The sequence below is a fragment of the Microcaecilia unicolor genome, chromosome 10 (genome assembly GCF_901765095.1).
Source record: "Microcaecilia unicolor chromosome 10, aMicUni1.1, whole genome shotgun sequence".
NCBI classification, from domain to species: domain Eukaryota; kingdom Metazoa; phylum Chordata; class Amphibia; order Gymnophiona; family Siphonopidae; genus Microcaecilia; species Microcaecilia unicolor.
The window spans coordinates 118,124,611-118,141,206 of NC_044040.1; the positions used below are offsets into that span (position 1 = coordinate 118,124,611).

The 16,596-nt window shown below is 44.4% G+C and overlaps 1 protein-coding gene across 1 annotated transcript in view; it reads right to left on the reverse strand.

Moving 5' to 3' along the window:
• Nucleotides 1-16,596, reverse strand: part of SLCO2A1 (solute carrier organic anion transporter family member 2A1) — a 915,614-nt gene that overhangs the window by 145,666 nt on the left and 753,352 nt on the right. Inside the window, 1 exon segment of the mRNA XM_030215775.1 lies at nucleotides 7,050-7,248. Coding sequence (XP_030071635.1) covers nucleotides 7,050-7,248 — 199 coding nt within the window.

The following is a 16,596-nucleotide window of genomic DNA, read 5'->3' on the forward strand; positions in this document are numbered from 1 at the left end:
CACCCCAGGAAAGATGCATCAGTCGTCAGCACTTTTGGTGGCTGAGTAATTTTAAATGATAGTCCCAAAGTCAGATTGGACCGAATTGTCCACCATTGAAGAGAGCTTACAAGCTCTGGGGACACTCGGATGACATCCTCCAGACCTCCCGTGGCTTGATACCACTGAGAAGCCAGGGTACATTGAGCAGATCTCATGTGAAGACGTGCCATGGGTGTAACGTACACTGTGGAAACCATGTGGCCCAACAATCTCAACATCTGCCGAGCTGTGACCTGCCGCAATGCCCGAACCTTGGACACAAGGGAAAGAAGGTTGTCTGCATGTGCCTCCGGGAGGAATGCTCGGACATTCTGCGTATTGAGCAGGGCTCCTATAAACTCCAATTTTTGAACAGGATGGAGATAGGACTTGGGGTAGTTTATTAAGAACCCCAGTAGCTCAAGCACCTGAATAGTCTTCTGCATGGATACCTCAGAACCTACCTCCGACGTGCTCTTCACCAGCCAATCATTGAGATAAGGGAACACATGCACCCCCAGTCTATGTAGCAACGCTGCAACTACTGCTAGACATTTTGTAAACACTCTGGGAGCTGATGTGAGGCCAAAGGGCAACATGCAGTACTGAAAGTTTCCCAGTCGAAACCGAGGATACTTCCTGTGAGCTGAAGTATCGGTATATGTGTATATGCATCCTTCAAGTCCACAGAGCATAGCCAATCATTCTTGATTCATAGGAAGAAGGATGCCCAGGGAAACCATCCTGAACTTTTCTCAGACCAGAAATTTGTTCATGGCCTTAGGTTTAGGATGGGACACATCCCCCCTTTCTTTTTCTGCACATGGAAGTACCTGGAATAGAATCCCTGCCCTTCTTCCCCTGGTGGAACCGGTTTGACCCCATGGGCCTTTAGAAGGGCGGAGAGTTCCTCTGCAAATACCTGCTTGTGCTGAGAGCTGAATGAGTGAGCTCTCGGTGGACAATTTGGAGGTTTGGATATAAAATTGAGGGTGTATCCTAACTGGACTATTTTCAAAACCCACCGGTTGAAGGATTCACTTTTGGTGAAAAATATTTTACCTTTCCCCAACCGGTAGGTCATCTGGCACACACTTTTATGGCGGCTATGCTCTGCTGGAGCCACTCAAAAGCCTGACCCTTGCTTTTGCTGGGGAGCAGCAGGGGCCCTGGGCGCACACTGTTGACGAGAACGAACGCACTGGGCTGCAACCTGAACAGGCTGGCAAGTCGCCGGAGCGTACCTATGCCTGGCATAGACTTAAGAAGCACTCCGCGATCCACCAAAATACCTCCTAGATGAGAAGGTGGTCGCAGAAGGCATCCGGCAGGAGAGAGAAGACATAGCATCAGTGTGCTTCTTGATCTGGTCAACCAGGTCCTCAACCTTCTCTCTGAAAAGATCATCCCCCTGGCAAGGGGCATCCGCCATTCTCTGCTGGACTGAATGGTCCAGGTCAGAGACATACAGCCATGAAAGTCTGCGCATTTCTATACCCTGGGCAGAGATTCGGGATGCCATGTCAAAAGTGTCGTAAGTGCCCCTGACCAAGAACTTGCGACGCACCTTCTGCTGCTTGAACCGGCTGATGAAAAGGCTCGGCCTGCTCCGGAGGGAGCACATCGACCAAGTCTGACAGTTTCTGCACTGAGTTCCACAAGTAGAAACTTGTGAAGAGCTGGTACGATTGAATACGAGTGATGAGCATAGTGGTCCGATACATTTTTCTCCCAAAAAAGTCCAAGGTTCTAGATTCTCTGCCTGGAGGAGCCGAGACATAGTCCCTAGTACTCTTGGCTCTCTTGAGAGCAGCATCCACCACCATGGAGTTGTGGGGTAACAGACCTCACCAACCCAGGTTCTCCATAGATCCAATACTGAGCCGTCACTGCCTCCTTTGATGGAGAGGTGTAGTCCAGGACCTTGAGCATCTTAGCCCTGTGCTCATCCTCCACTTCTACAGGGATGAGCCATTTCCTGCACAAACGAGATGAATGAGAGGCTCTCAGGTGGAGGGGAAGTTTCAGAAGGAATCCCAAAGCTCATGGAATCCTCCTCTGACTCCCACGAGTGTTCCTCTTCAGTATCGGACAACATTTCACTCAGGGAAGTCCAAGACTGGGCCCACCTCGACATTGAGGACCCGTGGCCTCGAGAACGGCGTTGAGGAGTCGGTTCCTGCCTTGACTCCAGCGAAGCTTCGTCCACTGATGTCGAAGGATAATCGGCCTGGGTGGCCAGTAAAGGCAGTCAGAATAATGGTTCCCCAGTTCTGCTTGAGTTTCAAAAGAATTTTCACTATGAGAGATACTGAAGAATACGCATACAGAAGACCCTCCTCCCCAAAGAATGACTAAGGAAGTGCTTCTCAATCCAGTCATTGAGGCACACCTAGTCTCGTCAGGTTTTCAGGATATCCACAATGAATATGCATAAGAAAGATTTACATACCAAAGAGGCAGTGCATGTAAATCTAACAAGAAGCAGCATAAGGAGTGTCAAAGCAAATGCAAGGCGCAGATAAAGAAGGCCAAGAGGGATTATGAAAAAAAAAGATAGCATTAGAGGCAAAAAAACATAGTAAAAAATGTTTTCGGTATATTAAAAGCAGGAAGCCGGCAAAAGAATCGGTTGGGCCGCTGGATGACCGAGGGGTAAAAGGGGCGATCAAGGAAGACAAAGACGTAGTGGAGAGATTGAATGAATTCTTTGCTTCGGTCTTCACCGAGGAAGATTTGGGTGAGATACCGGTGTCGGAAATGATATTTCAAGCAGACGAGTCGGAGAAACTTACTGACTTCACGGTAAACCTGGAGGACGTAATGGGGCAGTTCAGCAAATTGAAGAGTAGCAAATCTCCTGGACCGGATGGTATTCATCCTACAATACTGATAGAACTGAAAAATGAGCTTGCGGAGCTACTGCTAGTGATATGTAATTTATCCTTAAAATCGAGCGTGGTACCTGAAGATTGGAGGGTGGCCAATGTAACACCCATTTTTAAAAAAAGGTTTCAGGGGAGATCCGGGAAATTATAGATCGGTGAGTCTGACGTCGGTGCCAGGGAAAATGGTAGAGGCTATTATTAAAAACAAAATTACAGACAACATCTGAGGACATGGATTACTGAGACCGAGTCAGCATGGCTTTTGTGTGGGGAAATCTTGCCTGACCAATTTACTTCAATTCTTTGAAGAAGTAAACAAACATGTGGACAATGGGGAGCCGGTTGATATCGTGTATCTGGATTTTCAAAAGACGTTTGACAAGGTACCTCATGAAAGGCTACAGAGGAAATTGGAGGGTCATGGGATAGGAGGAAAAGTCCTATTGTGGATTAAAAACTGGTTGAAGGATAGGAAACAGAGAGTGGGGTTAAGTGGGCAATATTCACAATGGAGAAGGGTAGTTAGTGGGGTTCCTCAGGGGTCTGTGCTAGGACCGCTGCTTTTTAATATATTTATAAATGATTTAGAGATGGGAGTAACTAGCGAGGTAATTAAATTTGCAGATGACACAAAGTTATTCAAAGTCGTTAACTCGCAACAGGATTGTGAAAACTTACAAGCGAACCTTACGAGACTGGGAGACTGGGCGGCTAGATGGCAGATGACGTTTAATGTGAGCAAGTGCAAGGTGATGCATGTGGGAAAAAAGAACCCGAATTATAGCTACGTCATGCAAGGTTCCACGTTAGGAGTTACGGACCAAGAAAGGGATCTGGGTGTCGTCGTCGTCGTCGTCGTCGATAATACACTGAAACCTTCTGCTCAGTGTGCTGCTGCGGCTCGGAAAACAAATGGAATGTTGGGTATTATTAGGAAAGGTATGGAAAACAGGTGTGAGGATGTTATAATGCCGTTATATCGCTCCATGGTGCGACCACACCTTGAGTATTGTGTTCAATTCTGGTTGCCGCATCTCAAGAAAGATACAGTGGAATTGGAAAAGGTGCAGCGAAGGGCGACTAAAATGATAGCGGGGATGGGACGACTTCCCTATGAAGAAAGATTAAGGAGGCTACGGCTTTTCAGCTTGGAGAAGAGATGGCTGAGGGGAGACATGATAGAGGTATATAAAATAATGAGTGGAGTGGAACAGGTGGATGTGAAGCATCTGTTCACGCTTTCCAAAAATACTAGGACTAGGGGGCATGCGATGAAACTACAGTGTAGTAAATTTAAAACAAATTGGACAAAATTTTTCTTCACCCAACGCGTAATTAAACTCTGGAATTCGTTACCGGAGAACGTGGTGAAGACGGTTAGCTTGGCAGAGTTTAAAAAGGGGTTAGATGGTTTCCTAAAGGACAAGTCCATAAACCGCTACTAAATGCACTTGGGAAAAATCCACAGTTCCAGGAATAACATGTATAGAATGTTTGTACATTTGGGAAGCTTGCCAGGTGCCCTTGGCCTGGATTGGCCGCTGTCGTGGACAGGATGCTGGGCTCGATGGACCCTTGGTCTTTTCCCAGTGTGGCATTACTTATGTACTTATATCTAATGCATACTGATTGTGGATATCCTGAAAATCTGATGGGACTAGGTGTGTCTCAGGGACTGTGTTGAGAAGCACTGGACTAAAGCAGCATCCAAGGCTAGTCTGAAGCAGAACTGAGGACCCTCGTGCAGAAACCATTTGTGAGGTAGCAACACCCAGCTCAGTCTATCTACCTAGACAACTGTCTTTCTCTGCAAGATATGTGACTAAGTAACATCCTCGGAGAGTTGGCCCATTTCCACAACCTGAAAGCTTCTTGACACAGGAGGAATGAATCCATCCCCTGCTTCTTGATATAGCACTTTGGAACCTGGCTGTATGTCTGAATGAGAATTATTTGATTGGATAACTAAGCTCTGCAAGCCTTTACAGTTTATCTGATGAAGTTTTTCATGAGTAGACCATCTACATGAGCTCTCCAACCTAGGTTGGACACATCTGTCATTGATTTCATTTAAATTGGAGGAATCTGAAAGGAAACATCATTTGTCAAACTGGATTGGACTATCCACCAGAAAAGCAAGTCCCTCAGATGACTCTCTGGCCTATGCTTACTGGGTTGATTCTGTTCATTAAGCCTGCCTCTTCACTTCTTTAAAAGTATCATTGGCTCCCCATTGAGCAGCGGATAATATTTATTCATACTTGCATTTAAGGCTCACAGATTTGTTCTCCTCCATTATTTCACAACTTTAACTATTCTATACTCTATCCTTCTTCTCTGTTCTATAAATGACCACCATTTGGTTTTCCCAAGCCCTAACTTTGCTCAGCTTAAATCTACTAGACAGTGAGATTTTTTTTCTTCACTTCCTCTTGTCATCTGTGCTGAACTATAATTCAAAAATTTTAAATATGCTATAAAAACCTGGCTCTTTCATCAAGCATTCAATATTAAGTGAGACCATGAAAAAGCTGTTGCATCAATGCACCTCAAATATTGTGTTCAATTCTGGTCACTGCATCTCAAAAAGATGATGGAAGTATATAAAATAATGAGTGGAGTGGAACTGGTAGACGTGAATCATTTGTTTACTCTTTTCAAAAATACTAGGACTAGGGGCATGCAATGAAGCTACAAAGTAGTAAATTTAATATGAATCAGAGAAAATTTTTCTTCACTCAATGTGTAATTAAACTCTGGAATTCGTTGCCAGAGAATGTGGTAAAGGTGGCTAGCTTAGCAGGGTTTTAAAAAGGTCTGGACGGCTTCCTAAAGGAAAAGTCCACAGACCATTATTAAATTGACTTGGGGAAAATCCACTGCTTATTTCTGGGATAAGCAGCATAAAATGTATTGAACTTTTTAGAGATCTTGCCAGGTATTTGTGACCTGGATTGGCCACTGTTGGAAACAGGATGCTGGGCTTGACAGATCCTTGGTCTGTCCCAGTGTGGCAATACTTATGTACTTATGTAAGTGTTAAAAACTTTATGAGGCAAAATAAAGGGTTGTGATCTCTATCCATGTCAGACAACAGATTGCAGGGTTTTCAAACTTGAAGGCAGAAAAACTGAAAAATCACAGAAGCCCCTATATGATGTAAGCTAAAGGGAACACAGAAAAATGCAACTAATTTGCTCTGTGGAAAAATGGTGACTGGTTAGGTCCTGTGCAACAGTGGCAAGTGGGAAGAAGCACATGTATGAACGATGCAATGTTCTAATAAATTGTAAACAGCTGGAGAGCATTCCTGTGTTGACTATCAGATGACATCACCCACATGTAAGGCTATTCTATCCTTCTTCTCCTTGGGGAAAAACTCACAGCTTTGAGGTTTAGAACAAGGGTCTTGTGGAAGGGAGATGGGTGTGGGTACAAAACTGTTTATCTTAGCGACTAAAACTCCTGATCTTTGTTGCTCCAAACGGAGGATTTTGGGAAATGCTGTACTCTCATTGCGGAAGTAAATAGGAAAACATGTCTTCTGACCAGATCTAACGCCGGGGAGGAGTTTTTACCTGTATCCAAACCCTGTGGGAAGGAACTGTTCAGCAGCTGCAGCAGCACAAGACACATAGGTCTTGTGCACATGTGCTGGGCATGCCCCCCGCCTTACTTCCCAATGCTCAGTGCTAACAGTGCACATAACATTCAAATATCATTAGCGCTGAGCATTGGGGAGCTCTTTTTTGGTGGTGTAAGGGCAGTATTTTCTGCCACTGTTTTGTACAGCGCTGGAGTTTTGAGCACCTGCCCCTGAATGCCAATTATAATAGTTAGTCATAGCTATCAGAAACCATAATGATCAAAGGTGCCTAATGCAAGATAATTATTTGTCTACTACTACTACTTATCATTTCTAAAGCGCTGTACACTTGAACATTTGTCAGGTGAAAAATGACCTCCCTATAATAAAGCAGCATCACAACTTAAGATGTAGAAGGACTGGGGGCACACCACACTAGGAGATTTAAAGGAGCACATTGCCCTTTTGTATATAGTAGGTAGTAAGACTATCACCTCTCTCCCAAGCACACTTTCATTTTTTTTTGTGGCCCCTCAGGCCTGGATCCATCTTACCTGGAAAGATACTCAAAGTTGACACCAGCCACTCTCTGTGTAGAACATCCCATGAAAAAGAGTGGTAGGCAGCAGAGGATGGAGATAAGAAGCATGCATACTGCAAAGCAGGGAATGGACTTGAGGGAGAAACAGAAACGTTTCATGATTATGCCCCCCAGCAACATGCCAAGGGCAGCTGCCGGCAAGTTCACTGCACCTGGGGAAAGAAATGTAGAACTCTCATTCACAAAATTAATTCAGAATCTGTCCCCCTCCCCCCCCCCCCCCCCACCCCAGCTGCCTGGATCAAGTGCTTGGCCACAACTACAGGACCCTTCTCAATGTACAACTATTTACTTCATGTGCTAGAGAGACACCAAGATACTAAAATATGTGCACACATCCAAAATATAATTAGCTGTCAGGTGACAACATTTTCAATTTAATTAACATAGTAACATAGTAAATGACGGCAGATAAAGACCTGAACGGTCCATACAGTCTGCCCAACAAGATAAACTCATTTTACATGGTATATGACACTTTATATGTATACCTGAGTTTGATTTGTCCTTAGACCGTAGAAGTCTGCCCAGTACTGTTCTTGTACTAAAAGTTCTGAAGCTAACGTTGAAGCCCCTTAAACTTTACACTCCAGCCCATCTATATCTATTCAGTTACGATCAGGGCGTAGACCATAGAAAGCTGCCCAGCACTGGTTTAGCTTTCCAATTACCGGCGTTGCCACCCAATCTCTGCTAAGATTCCGTAGATTCATTCCTTCTAATAAGGATTCCTTTGCGTTTATCCCACGTATGTTTGAATTCCATTACCGTTTTCATCTCCACCACCTCCTGCAGGAGGGAATGGAATGGAACTTGATATACCACCTTTCTGTAGTTTTTGCAACTACACTTGTACCTGGGACAATAGAGGGTTAAGTGACTTGCCCAGAGTTGCTAGGTGCTGCAGTGGGAACTGAACCCAGTTCCCCAGGATCACAGTCCACTGCACTAACCACTAGGCTACTCCTCCACTCCTAATTAATTTATTAACTTTTGCTTTAAAGTCAGTTATTGTTTTATTTTGCATTTCTTAAATCGCCCCTGAAAGCAATATACAACAATATTAAAATAGCATCATAACAAAATACCCAGATTGTTTGCTTTAGCACAAACACCACTGGTACTTTTTAACTCGGAACCTCTCACCAAGTTTCTAAGAGAAAGGACATGTGCATTTTCCCTTTAAATTTGATGCCTAGGACTCTTGCTTTAAGCATGCTCAGATTTTCCAATGAAAATAATATACACTTCATTTGAAATTTTCTGTTTGTTTTTTGAACTATATATTATGATCTTTCTCATAATTGACATGCAATTATGTAATCAGTACATGGCACTATTGGGCTATAATGTCGTACCTGATAATTTTCTTTCCTTTAGTTAGGCTGTGCTATCCTAGACAAATGGGTGTTATCTTATCCCCTCCTATCATCAAATGGAGGTAGAGAAAAAACAATCTCTTCAAGTGAACTCACTGGTATAAGGGCTACAGCTCAGTAGAAAACTCCAGTGCACAACTGCCAAAGCTGAAGAAGGTCCCTTATAATGCACACCCATACCCCAACAACCACTGCAACATGATTTTCAAGTATCACTACCACATAGAAACATGATGGCAGATAAAGGCCATATGGCCCATCCAGTCTGCCCATCCTCTGTAACCCCTAACTCTTCCCTTTCCTAAGCGATCCCACATGCTTATCCCATGCCTTTTTAAATTCTGACACAGTCCTCAACTCCACCATCCTTTCCGTGAAATAATATTTTCTTAGATTACTCCTAAGCCTATTCGCTCTTAACTTCATCGTATGCCCCCTCATTCCAGAGCTCTCCTTCAGTTGAAAAAGGCTCACTTCCTGTACATAAATGCCCTTGAGATATTTAAACATCTCTATCATGTCTCCTCTCTTCCAGCGTATACATGTTGAGGTTCATAAGCCTATCCTTATATTTTTTGCATTCAAGACCGCTTACTAATTTTGTAGCTGCCCTCTCAACCGACTCCATCCTGTTTATATCTTTTCGTAGGTGTGGTCTCCAGAACTGCACACAGTACTCTAAATGGAGCCTCACCAGAGACTTATACAATGGCACTACCACCTCCTTTGCCCTGCTGGTCATCCCTCTTTTACGCACCCAAGCATCCTTCTGGCTTTGACTGTCGCTTTTTCTACCTGTTTGGAAACTTTAAGATCATCAGACACAATCACCCCCAAGTCCTGCTCTTCCTTCGTACACTGAAGCACTTCACCCCCTATACTGTACCGTTCCCTCGAATTCTTGTGACCCAAGTACATGATCCTGCATTTTTTGGGATTAAATCTTAGTTGCCAAATATCGGTCCATTCCTCCAGCTTCGCTAGGTCCTTCCTCATGTCATTCACACCCTCCAGGGTGTCCACCCTGTTGCAGAGTTTGGTACCATCCACAAAGAGGCAAACCTTACCAGACAGCCCTTCCGCAATATCATAACAAAATACCCAGATTATTTGCTTTAGTACAATGACCACGGGTACTTTTTAACTCGGAACCGCTCACCAGGTTTTTAAGAGAAAGGACATGTGCACTTTCCCTTTAAATTTGATGTCTAGGACTCTTGCTTTATGCATGCTCAGATTGTCCAATGAAAATAATATACATAGGTTTGAAAATACAAACTTCACTTGAAATTTTCTGTTTGTTTTTTGAACTATATATTTTTATTGATCTTTCTCATAATTGACAAACAATTATGTAATCAGTACATGGCACTACTGGGCTACAAGGTCATACCTGATAATTTTCTTTCCTTTAGTTAGGCTGTGCCATCCTAGACAAATGGGTGTTATCCCCTCCTACCAAAGACGATAAGAAGAGTTGGCCTAAGAACCGATCCCTCTGGTTCTCCACTGACATCCTTTTCTTCAGAGCAAGCCCCATTTACCACTACCCTCTGTCTCCTTCCATTCAACCAATTTTTAACCCAATCAGTTACTCTAGGTCCCATACCGAGGGCACTCAATTTATTTATCAGTCACCTGTGTGTGGATTTGCTGAAATCCAAGTATACCACATCAAGCGTCCCTCCCACTTCCAACTGTTTGATCACCCAGTTGAAGAGGTCAGTCAAATTCGTCTGACACGACCTGCCACTAGTGAAGCCATGCTGCCTCAGGTCCTGTATTCCATTCAGTTCAAGAAATCTCACAACCTCCGCTTTAGTAGCATTTCCATTAGCTTACTCACCATCAAGGTCAGACTGACAGATCTGTAATTCCCAACCTCCTCCTTACTTCCACTCTTGTGCAAAGGAACCACATTTGCCCTTCTCCAGTCCTCCGGTACCACTCCAGTCTCTAAGGAAGCATTGAAGAGGTCAGTCAGTGGAACTGCCATAACTTCTCAGAGTTCCTTGAGCACCCTCAGGTGTATCCCATCAGGCCCAGCACTCTGTCTACTTTTAGTTTGGCTAGCTCCTCACGAACACAGTCCTCCATAAATGGGTCTTGATCTACCATACACCCATCCCCTTTAGCCTTTGTTTTCTGCAGCCCTACCCCCAACCTTTCATCCATGAACACATAGCAGAAATAATTGTTAAGCAGTTCAGCTTTATCCTTATTTTCCACATATTTCTCTCCTTCAGCTTTCAGCCTCACAATGCTTTTATGGCTCTTCCTCTTATCACTTAAATATCTGAAAAAGGTCTTATCCCCCAATTTTACCATATTAGCTATCTTTTCTTCCATTTGCCGCTTCGCCTTCCTGATAGCTTTTCCAGCTTCTCTTCGCTTATTCAGGTATTCTCTCCTGTCTTCATCTTTCTGAGCCATCTTATAACGTGTGTGTGAAAGCTAGCATCTTTTCCCTTATCTTTTCAGCTATTACACTCGAGTACCAGAGTGGCCTTTTTTTCCTTTTATGTAATTTTCTAATATAAAGGTTAGTTGCCTTTAATAAGCTCCTTTCAGTCTTGTCCATTGCTGTTCTACATCCTTCAGCTGTTCCCATCCTACTAACTGTTCCTTGAGAAATTCCCCCATCTCAGCAAAGTTAGTTCCTTTGAAATTCAAGACCTTCAATCTCGAATGAGCCCTCTCTCCTGTTTTAATATTGAACCACACCATTCGATGATCACTAGATGCCAAATGGTCTCCCACCTTGACGTCAGAAACGTTTTCTCCATTCGCAAGCACCAGATCCAGAATAGTTCCATCCCGCGTGGTTCCATTACCCACTGCTGGAACAATCTACTACTACTAATATTTAGCATTTCTATAGCGCTACAAAGCGCAAGCAGCGTGGCACAAACATAGAAGAAAGACAGTCCCTGCTCAAAGAGCTTACAATCTAGTAGACAAAAAATAAAGCAAACAAATCAATTAATGTGTAGAGGAAAGAGGAGAGGAGGGTAGGTGGAGGCGAGTGGATACAAGTGGTTACGAGTCAAAAGCAATGTTAAAGAGGTGAGCTTTCAATCTAGATTTAAAGATGGTCAAGGATGGGTCAAGACGTAGAGGATCAGGAAGTCTATTCCAGGCATAGGGCGCAGCAAGACAGAAGGAGCGAAGTCTGGAGTTGGCAGTAGTGGAGAAGGGAACAGATAAGAAGGATTTATCCAGGGAACGGAGTGCACGGGAAGGGGTGTAGGGAAGGATGAGTGTGGAGAGATACTGGGGAGCAGCAGAGTGAGTACATTTATAGGTTAGTAGAAGAAGTTTGAACAGGATGTGAAAACGGATAGGGAGCCAGTGAAGCGACTTGAGGAGAGGGGTAGTATGAGTAAAGCGACCCTGGCAGAAGACGAGACGGGCAGCAGAGTTTTGAACCGACTGGAGAGGGGAGACGTGACTAAGTGGGAGGCCAGCAAGAAGCAGATTGCAGTAGTCCAAACGAGAGGTGACAAGGGTGTGGATGAGGGTTTTGGTAGAGTGCTCAGAAAGAAAGGGGCGGATTTTACGGATGTTGTAAAGAAAGAAACGACAGGTCTTGGTGATCTGCTGGATATGAGCAGAGAAGGAGAGAGAAGAGTCAAAGATAACCCCAAGGTTTCGAGCTGAGGAGACAGGGAGAATGAGAGAGCCATCAACAGAAATAGAAAACGGGGGGAGCGGGGAGGTGGGTTGGGAGGGGGGGGGGAATGAGAAGCTCGGTTTTGGTCATATTTAATTTCAGGTGGCGTTGAGACATCCAGACAGTAATGTCAGACAAGCACGCTGAAACTTTGGTTTGGATGCAAGGTGAGATATCAGGGGTAGAAAGGTAGATTTGAGAGTCATCAGCACACAGATGGCAGGAAAAGCCATGGGATGAGATTAATGAACCAAGGGAAGAAGCTTAGATAGAAAAGAGGAGGGGACCAAGAACAGAACCCTGAGGTACACCGATAGGCAGAGGGATAGCAGTAGAAGAGGATCCACCAGAGTGAACACTAAAGGTGCGGAGGGAGAGGTAGGAAGAGAACCAGGAAAGGACAGAGCCCTGGAATCCAAGTGAGGACAGAGTATCGAGAAGTATGCTGTGATCGACAGTGTCAAAAGCAGTGGAAAGATCAAGAAGAATGAGGATGGAATATTGACCTCTGGATTTAGCCAGAAATAGGTCATTGGAGACTTTAGTAAGCGCAGTTTCGTTTGAGTGGAGAGGGCGAAAACCAGATTGTAGTGGGTCAAGAATAGCATGTGAGGAGAGAAAATCAAGGCAGCGGCGGTGAACAGCACGCTCAAGTAATTTGGAGAGAAAGGGAAGGAGGGAGATGGGTCGGTAATTAGAGGGACAAGTAGGGTCGCGTGGAGGCTTCTTAAGGAGAGGTGTGACCACAGCATGTTTAAAGGCAGCAGGGACAGTCGCAGTGGAAAGTGAGAAGTTGAGAATGTGACAGATAAAAGGAGTAAGAGCAGGTGAGATGGCATTAAGAAGGTGGGTGGGAATGGGATCAGAGGAACAGGTGGTACATTTTGAGGAAGAAAGGAGAAGTGCAGTTTCCTCAATAGTAACTTCAGGAAAGGAGGAAAGGGAATGAGGGGAAGGAGAGAGGGGAACGGACTAGTGGAGGGAGAGGTGGTGAGGTAGAGAATGCCAGGTTTATCTTTTGAACCTTGTCGTGAAAGAATTCAGCAACGGTCTGGGGAGATAATGAAGGGGGAGTTGGGGGAGGGGGCACCTTGAGGATAGAGTTCAATGTGGTGAAGAGAAGCTGAGGGTTAGAGCCAAGAGAGTTAGTCAGTTGGATATAATAATCCTGTTTGGCGCGTAAAAGAGCAGATTGGAAGGAGGTCAGAATGAACTTAAAGTGTAAGAAATCAGCAAGGGCCCGAGATTTCCGCCAGAGGCGTTCGGCGGAGCGGGTACAGGAACGTAAGTAGCGGATATTAGAAATCAGCCAAGGTTGGGGTTTTGTACGCCTTATAGGGCGGGTCATCAAAGGTGCAAGAGTGTCTAAGGCAGATGATAGAATATTGTTGTAAGAAGAAACAGCCTCGTTGACAGACGTGGATGGTGCCATAGTCGAGAGGAAGTTTGAAACATGAGAGGATAGAGATGAAGGGTCAATACCATGAAGATTCCTAGATAAATTAGATAAGATAGGATGGGACTGGGAGGGAGGAGATTTAAGTGTGAAAGTTATAAGATGGTGATCAGAGAGGGGAAGATCAGAGGCAAGGAAACTAGAGGGTGAACAGTTGGAGGAGAAGATAAGATCAAGACAGTGACCATTTTGATGAGTGGGGGAGGTGGAGCATAGTTGGAGATTAAAGGAGGATGTTAAAGCGAGTAACTTAGAAATATAAGAGTTAGAAGGATCATTAGCAGGAATATTAAAGTCACCAAGGATGATAGAGGGGGAGGAAGGATCATGGAAGAAGGCAAGCCAGGCATCAAAGTCACTGAGAAAGGATGAAAGGGACTTATCAGGGGGAAGATAAATGACCGCTATTCGAAAAGGCAGATAGAGTGGACTTCAAAGGAGGAAAAACAGTGAGATTGAGGTGGAAGAAGGGGTTGAAATCTGGAGGAGGGAGAGAGAAGTAATCCAACACCGCCCCCGCAGCCAGCAGGGCGAGGAGTATGTGAAAAAGATAACCGTCATGGCAGATCCAAGATTTCTTTGCTTCTAGACGACCCTCCAGCAGGGACACCCCAATCAACATCCGGCATATTGAAGTCACCAATTAGTAGTACTTCCCCTTTCTTGTCTATCTTGTGGATGTCTTCAATTAAGTTCCTGTCCATTTCCTCCATCTGTGAGGGTGACATGTATATTACTCCGATATAGATATATTTTCCTTTCTTTCTTTCTTTCTTTCCAGTTTAACCCACAGCGCTTCTTCCGTACCCCCTGTGTCCTGATAACATTCTTAGCATATAATGCCACTCCTCCAACCTTTTTTCCTACTCTGCCCTTCCTGAATAGATTATAGCAATATCCCAGTCATGGTTCTCCGTGAACGCCACTAAATCCAAGTCTGCTTCCATCATTGTAGCCTCTAGATCTAGAAGTTTGTTTCCCATACTGCAAACATTGGTATTCAAGGCTCTCCAGATGTTACTCTTGAAGAAATTATTGATATAGGAGAATCGCTGGACATGGAGGGGAAGCCAGAATAGGGGCAAAGGAGAATCGCTGGACATGGAGGGGAGGGGAGGGTAGAGGAGAATTGCTGGACATGGATGGGAGGGGAGGGAAGGGGAGAGAGGAGAATCGCTGGACATGGATGGGAGGGCAGGGGAGAGAGGAGAGTTGCTGGACATGGATGGATGGAGGGGAGGGCAGGAGAAATGCTGGACATGGATGGAGGAGAGGGAAGACAGAAAGGAGATGCACATGGATGGAGGGGAGGGGAGAGAGGAGAAATGCTGTACATGGATGGAGTGGAGGGCAGGGAAGAGAAATGTTGGCAGGAAGGAAAGACAGAGGAAGGAGATGCACATGGATGGAGGGGAGGGAGAGAGTTCAAATGCTGGACATGGATGGAGAAGAGGAAAGAGAGGGTAAGTGAGATGATTGAACATGGATGGAGGGGAGGGGGAGAGGAGAAATGCTGTACATGGATGGAGGGGAAGGAAGACAGAGGAGATGCACATGGATTTAGGGGAGACGAGAAATTCTGGACATGGATGGAGGGGAGGGAAGGGGAGAGTTGAAATGCTGGACATGGATGGAGGGGAGGGAAGAGAGAGGAAGTGAGATGAACATGGATGGAGGAGAGGGAAGAGAGAGGAAGTGAGATGAACATGGATGGAGGGGAGGAGAGAGGAAAAATGTTGGACATGGGTGGATGAGAGGGGAGAGAGAGGAAGGAGATTCATACTGACAGAGATGAGAGAAATGGAAAAGAGAAGAAAAACTGCACATGGATGGAGAAAATAGGCAAAAACTGGATCCACTCTATACCTCCTCCAGTCAAGTCTGCGGAGGACCCAGCTTTTACCTATGGATGTAGAGCAAGAAATGAAGAAGAAAGGAGGAAAGTAAAGAAATAAATGGAAAGGAAGCCCTGGAAACGGAGTTAAGGGAACAGATAGCGAGCAGCAGAATCAGAGACTGGGACCAATATGATCAGAAAAACAAAGTCTTTCCATATGAGTCACTAGTTCTCCAGGTGAACCGAATCAATCCAGTTCTACCCATCGCACAAGGAAGTCTTCCCAAACTTCTCAATTATTAGCTGGTCTAGAGTTAGACACCCTTACTCCACTCTCCAAATGATTGTCCAGCCCGACACAAAATTTGTGTTTCGCTCAGTTGGCGTCCTCAGGAGCTGTCAGTCTGGGCATATAGAATCGTCTACAATTACTTTTACATGCCATCAACTATAATGATAGTATATATAACATAAATTCCACTCACCAAATCTCCAATAATACAAATATTCTTAGCACACCATATCTGGAAAACTCAACCCGTCCAACTTTTCATTGCTTTCCAAAGCTCTATACACATGCGTATTATAGAGTAACCCTTCCCTCAATTTAAACTCTCTCAAGAATTAACACGTGTCCAATCGCAATGTTCCCATCTTACATCCACAGGAGCGTGATTACCTCACCAAATCCCTTTCTATTTCACGATTTAAACCAGCTGGTTCAAAGGCATTGTAAAGAAATATTAATTTTTGTTCTATTCGATGCAATTTATATTGACCATTCCCACTTCTAGAATTCTGTAACTGATATAGGACCACAAAACGCAATGTGTCTAGTTCATGCTTAGCCTCCACCCAATGGGCAACAAGAGGTGCCTCCAGTTTTTTAAATCGTATATTACTGAGGTGTTCCGCTAGGGGATCAGATAATTTCTACTTGCTCACTTGATAGATCATTTGAAGAAATTACTAGATCAACATCAACAGGAATTAGAGAACAAGTTGGAAATAATGAAAAAAACTAGCTCCCTTGAGGAATATCAAAGTAAATGGCAACAGCATAGTCAACAAATCGAGTTTTAAAAAAAAAATTATTTATAATTTCATATCTTACAAAGATACTCATAATCTTCGAGGAACCACCAAATACCTAGT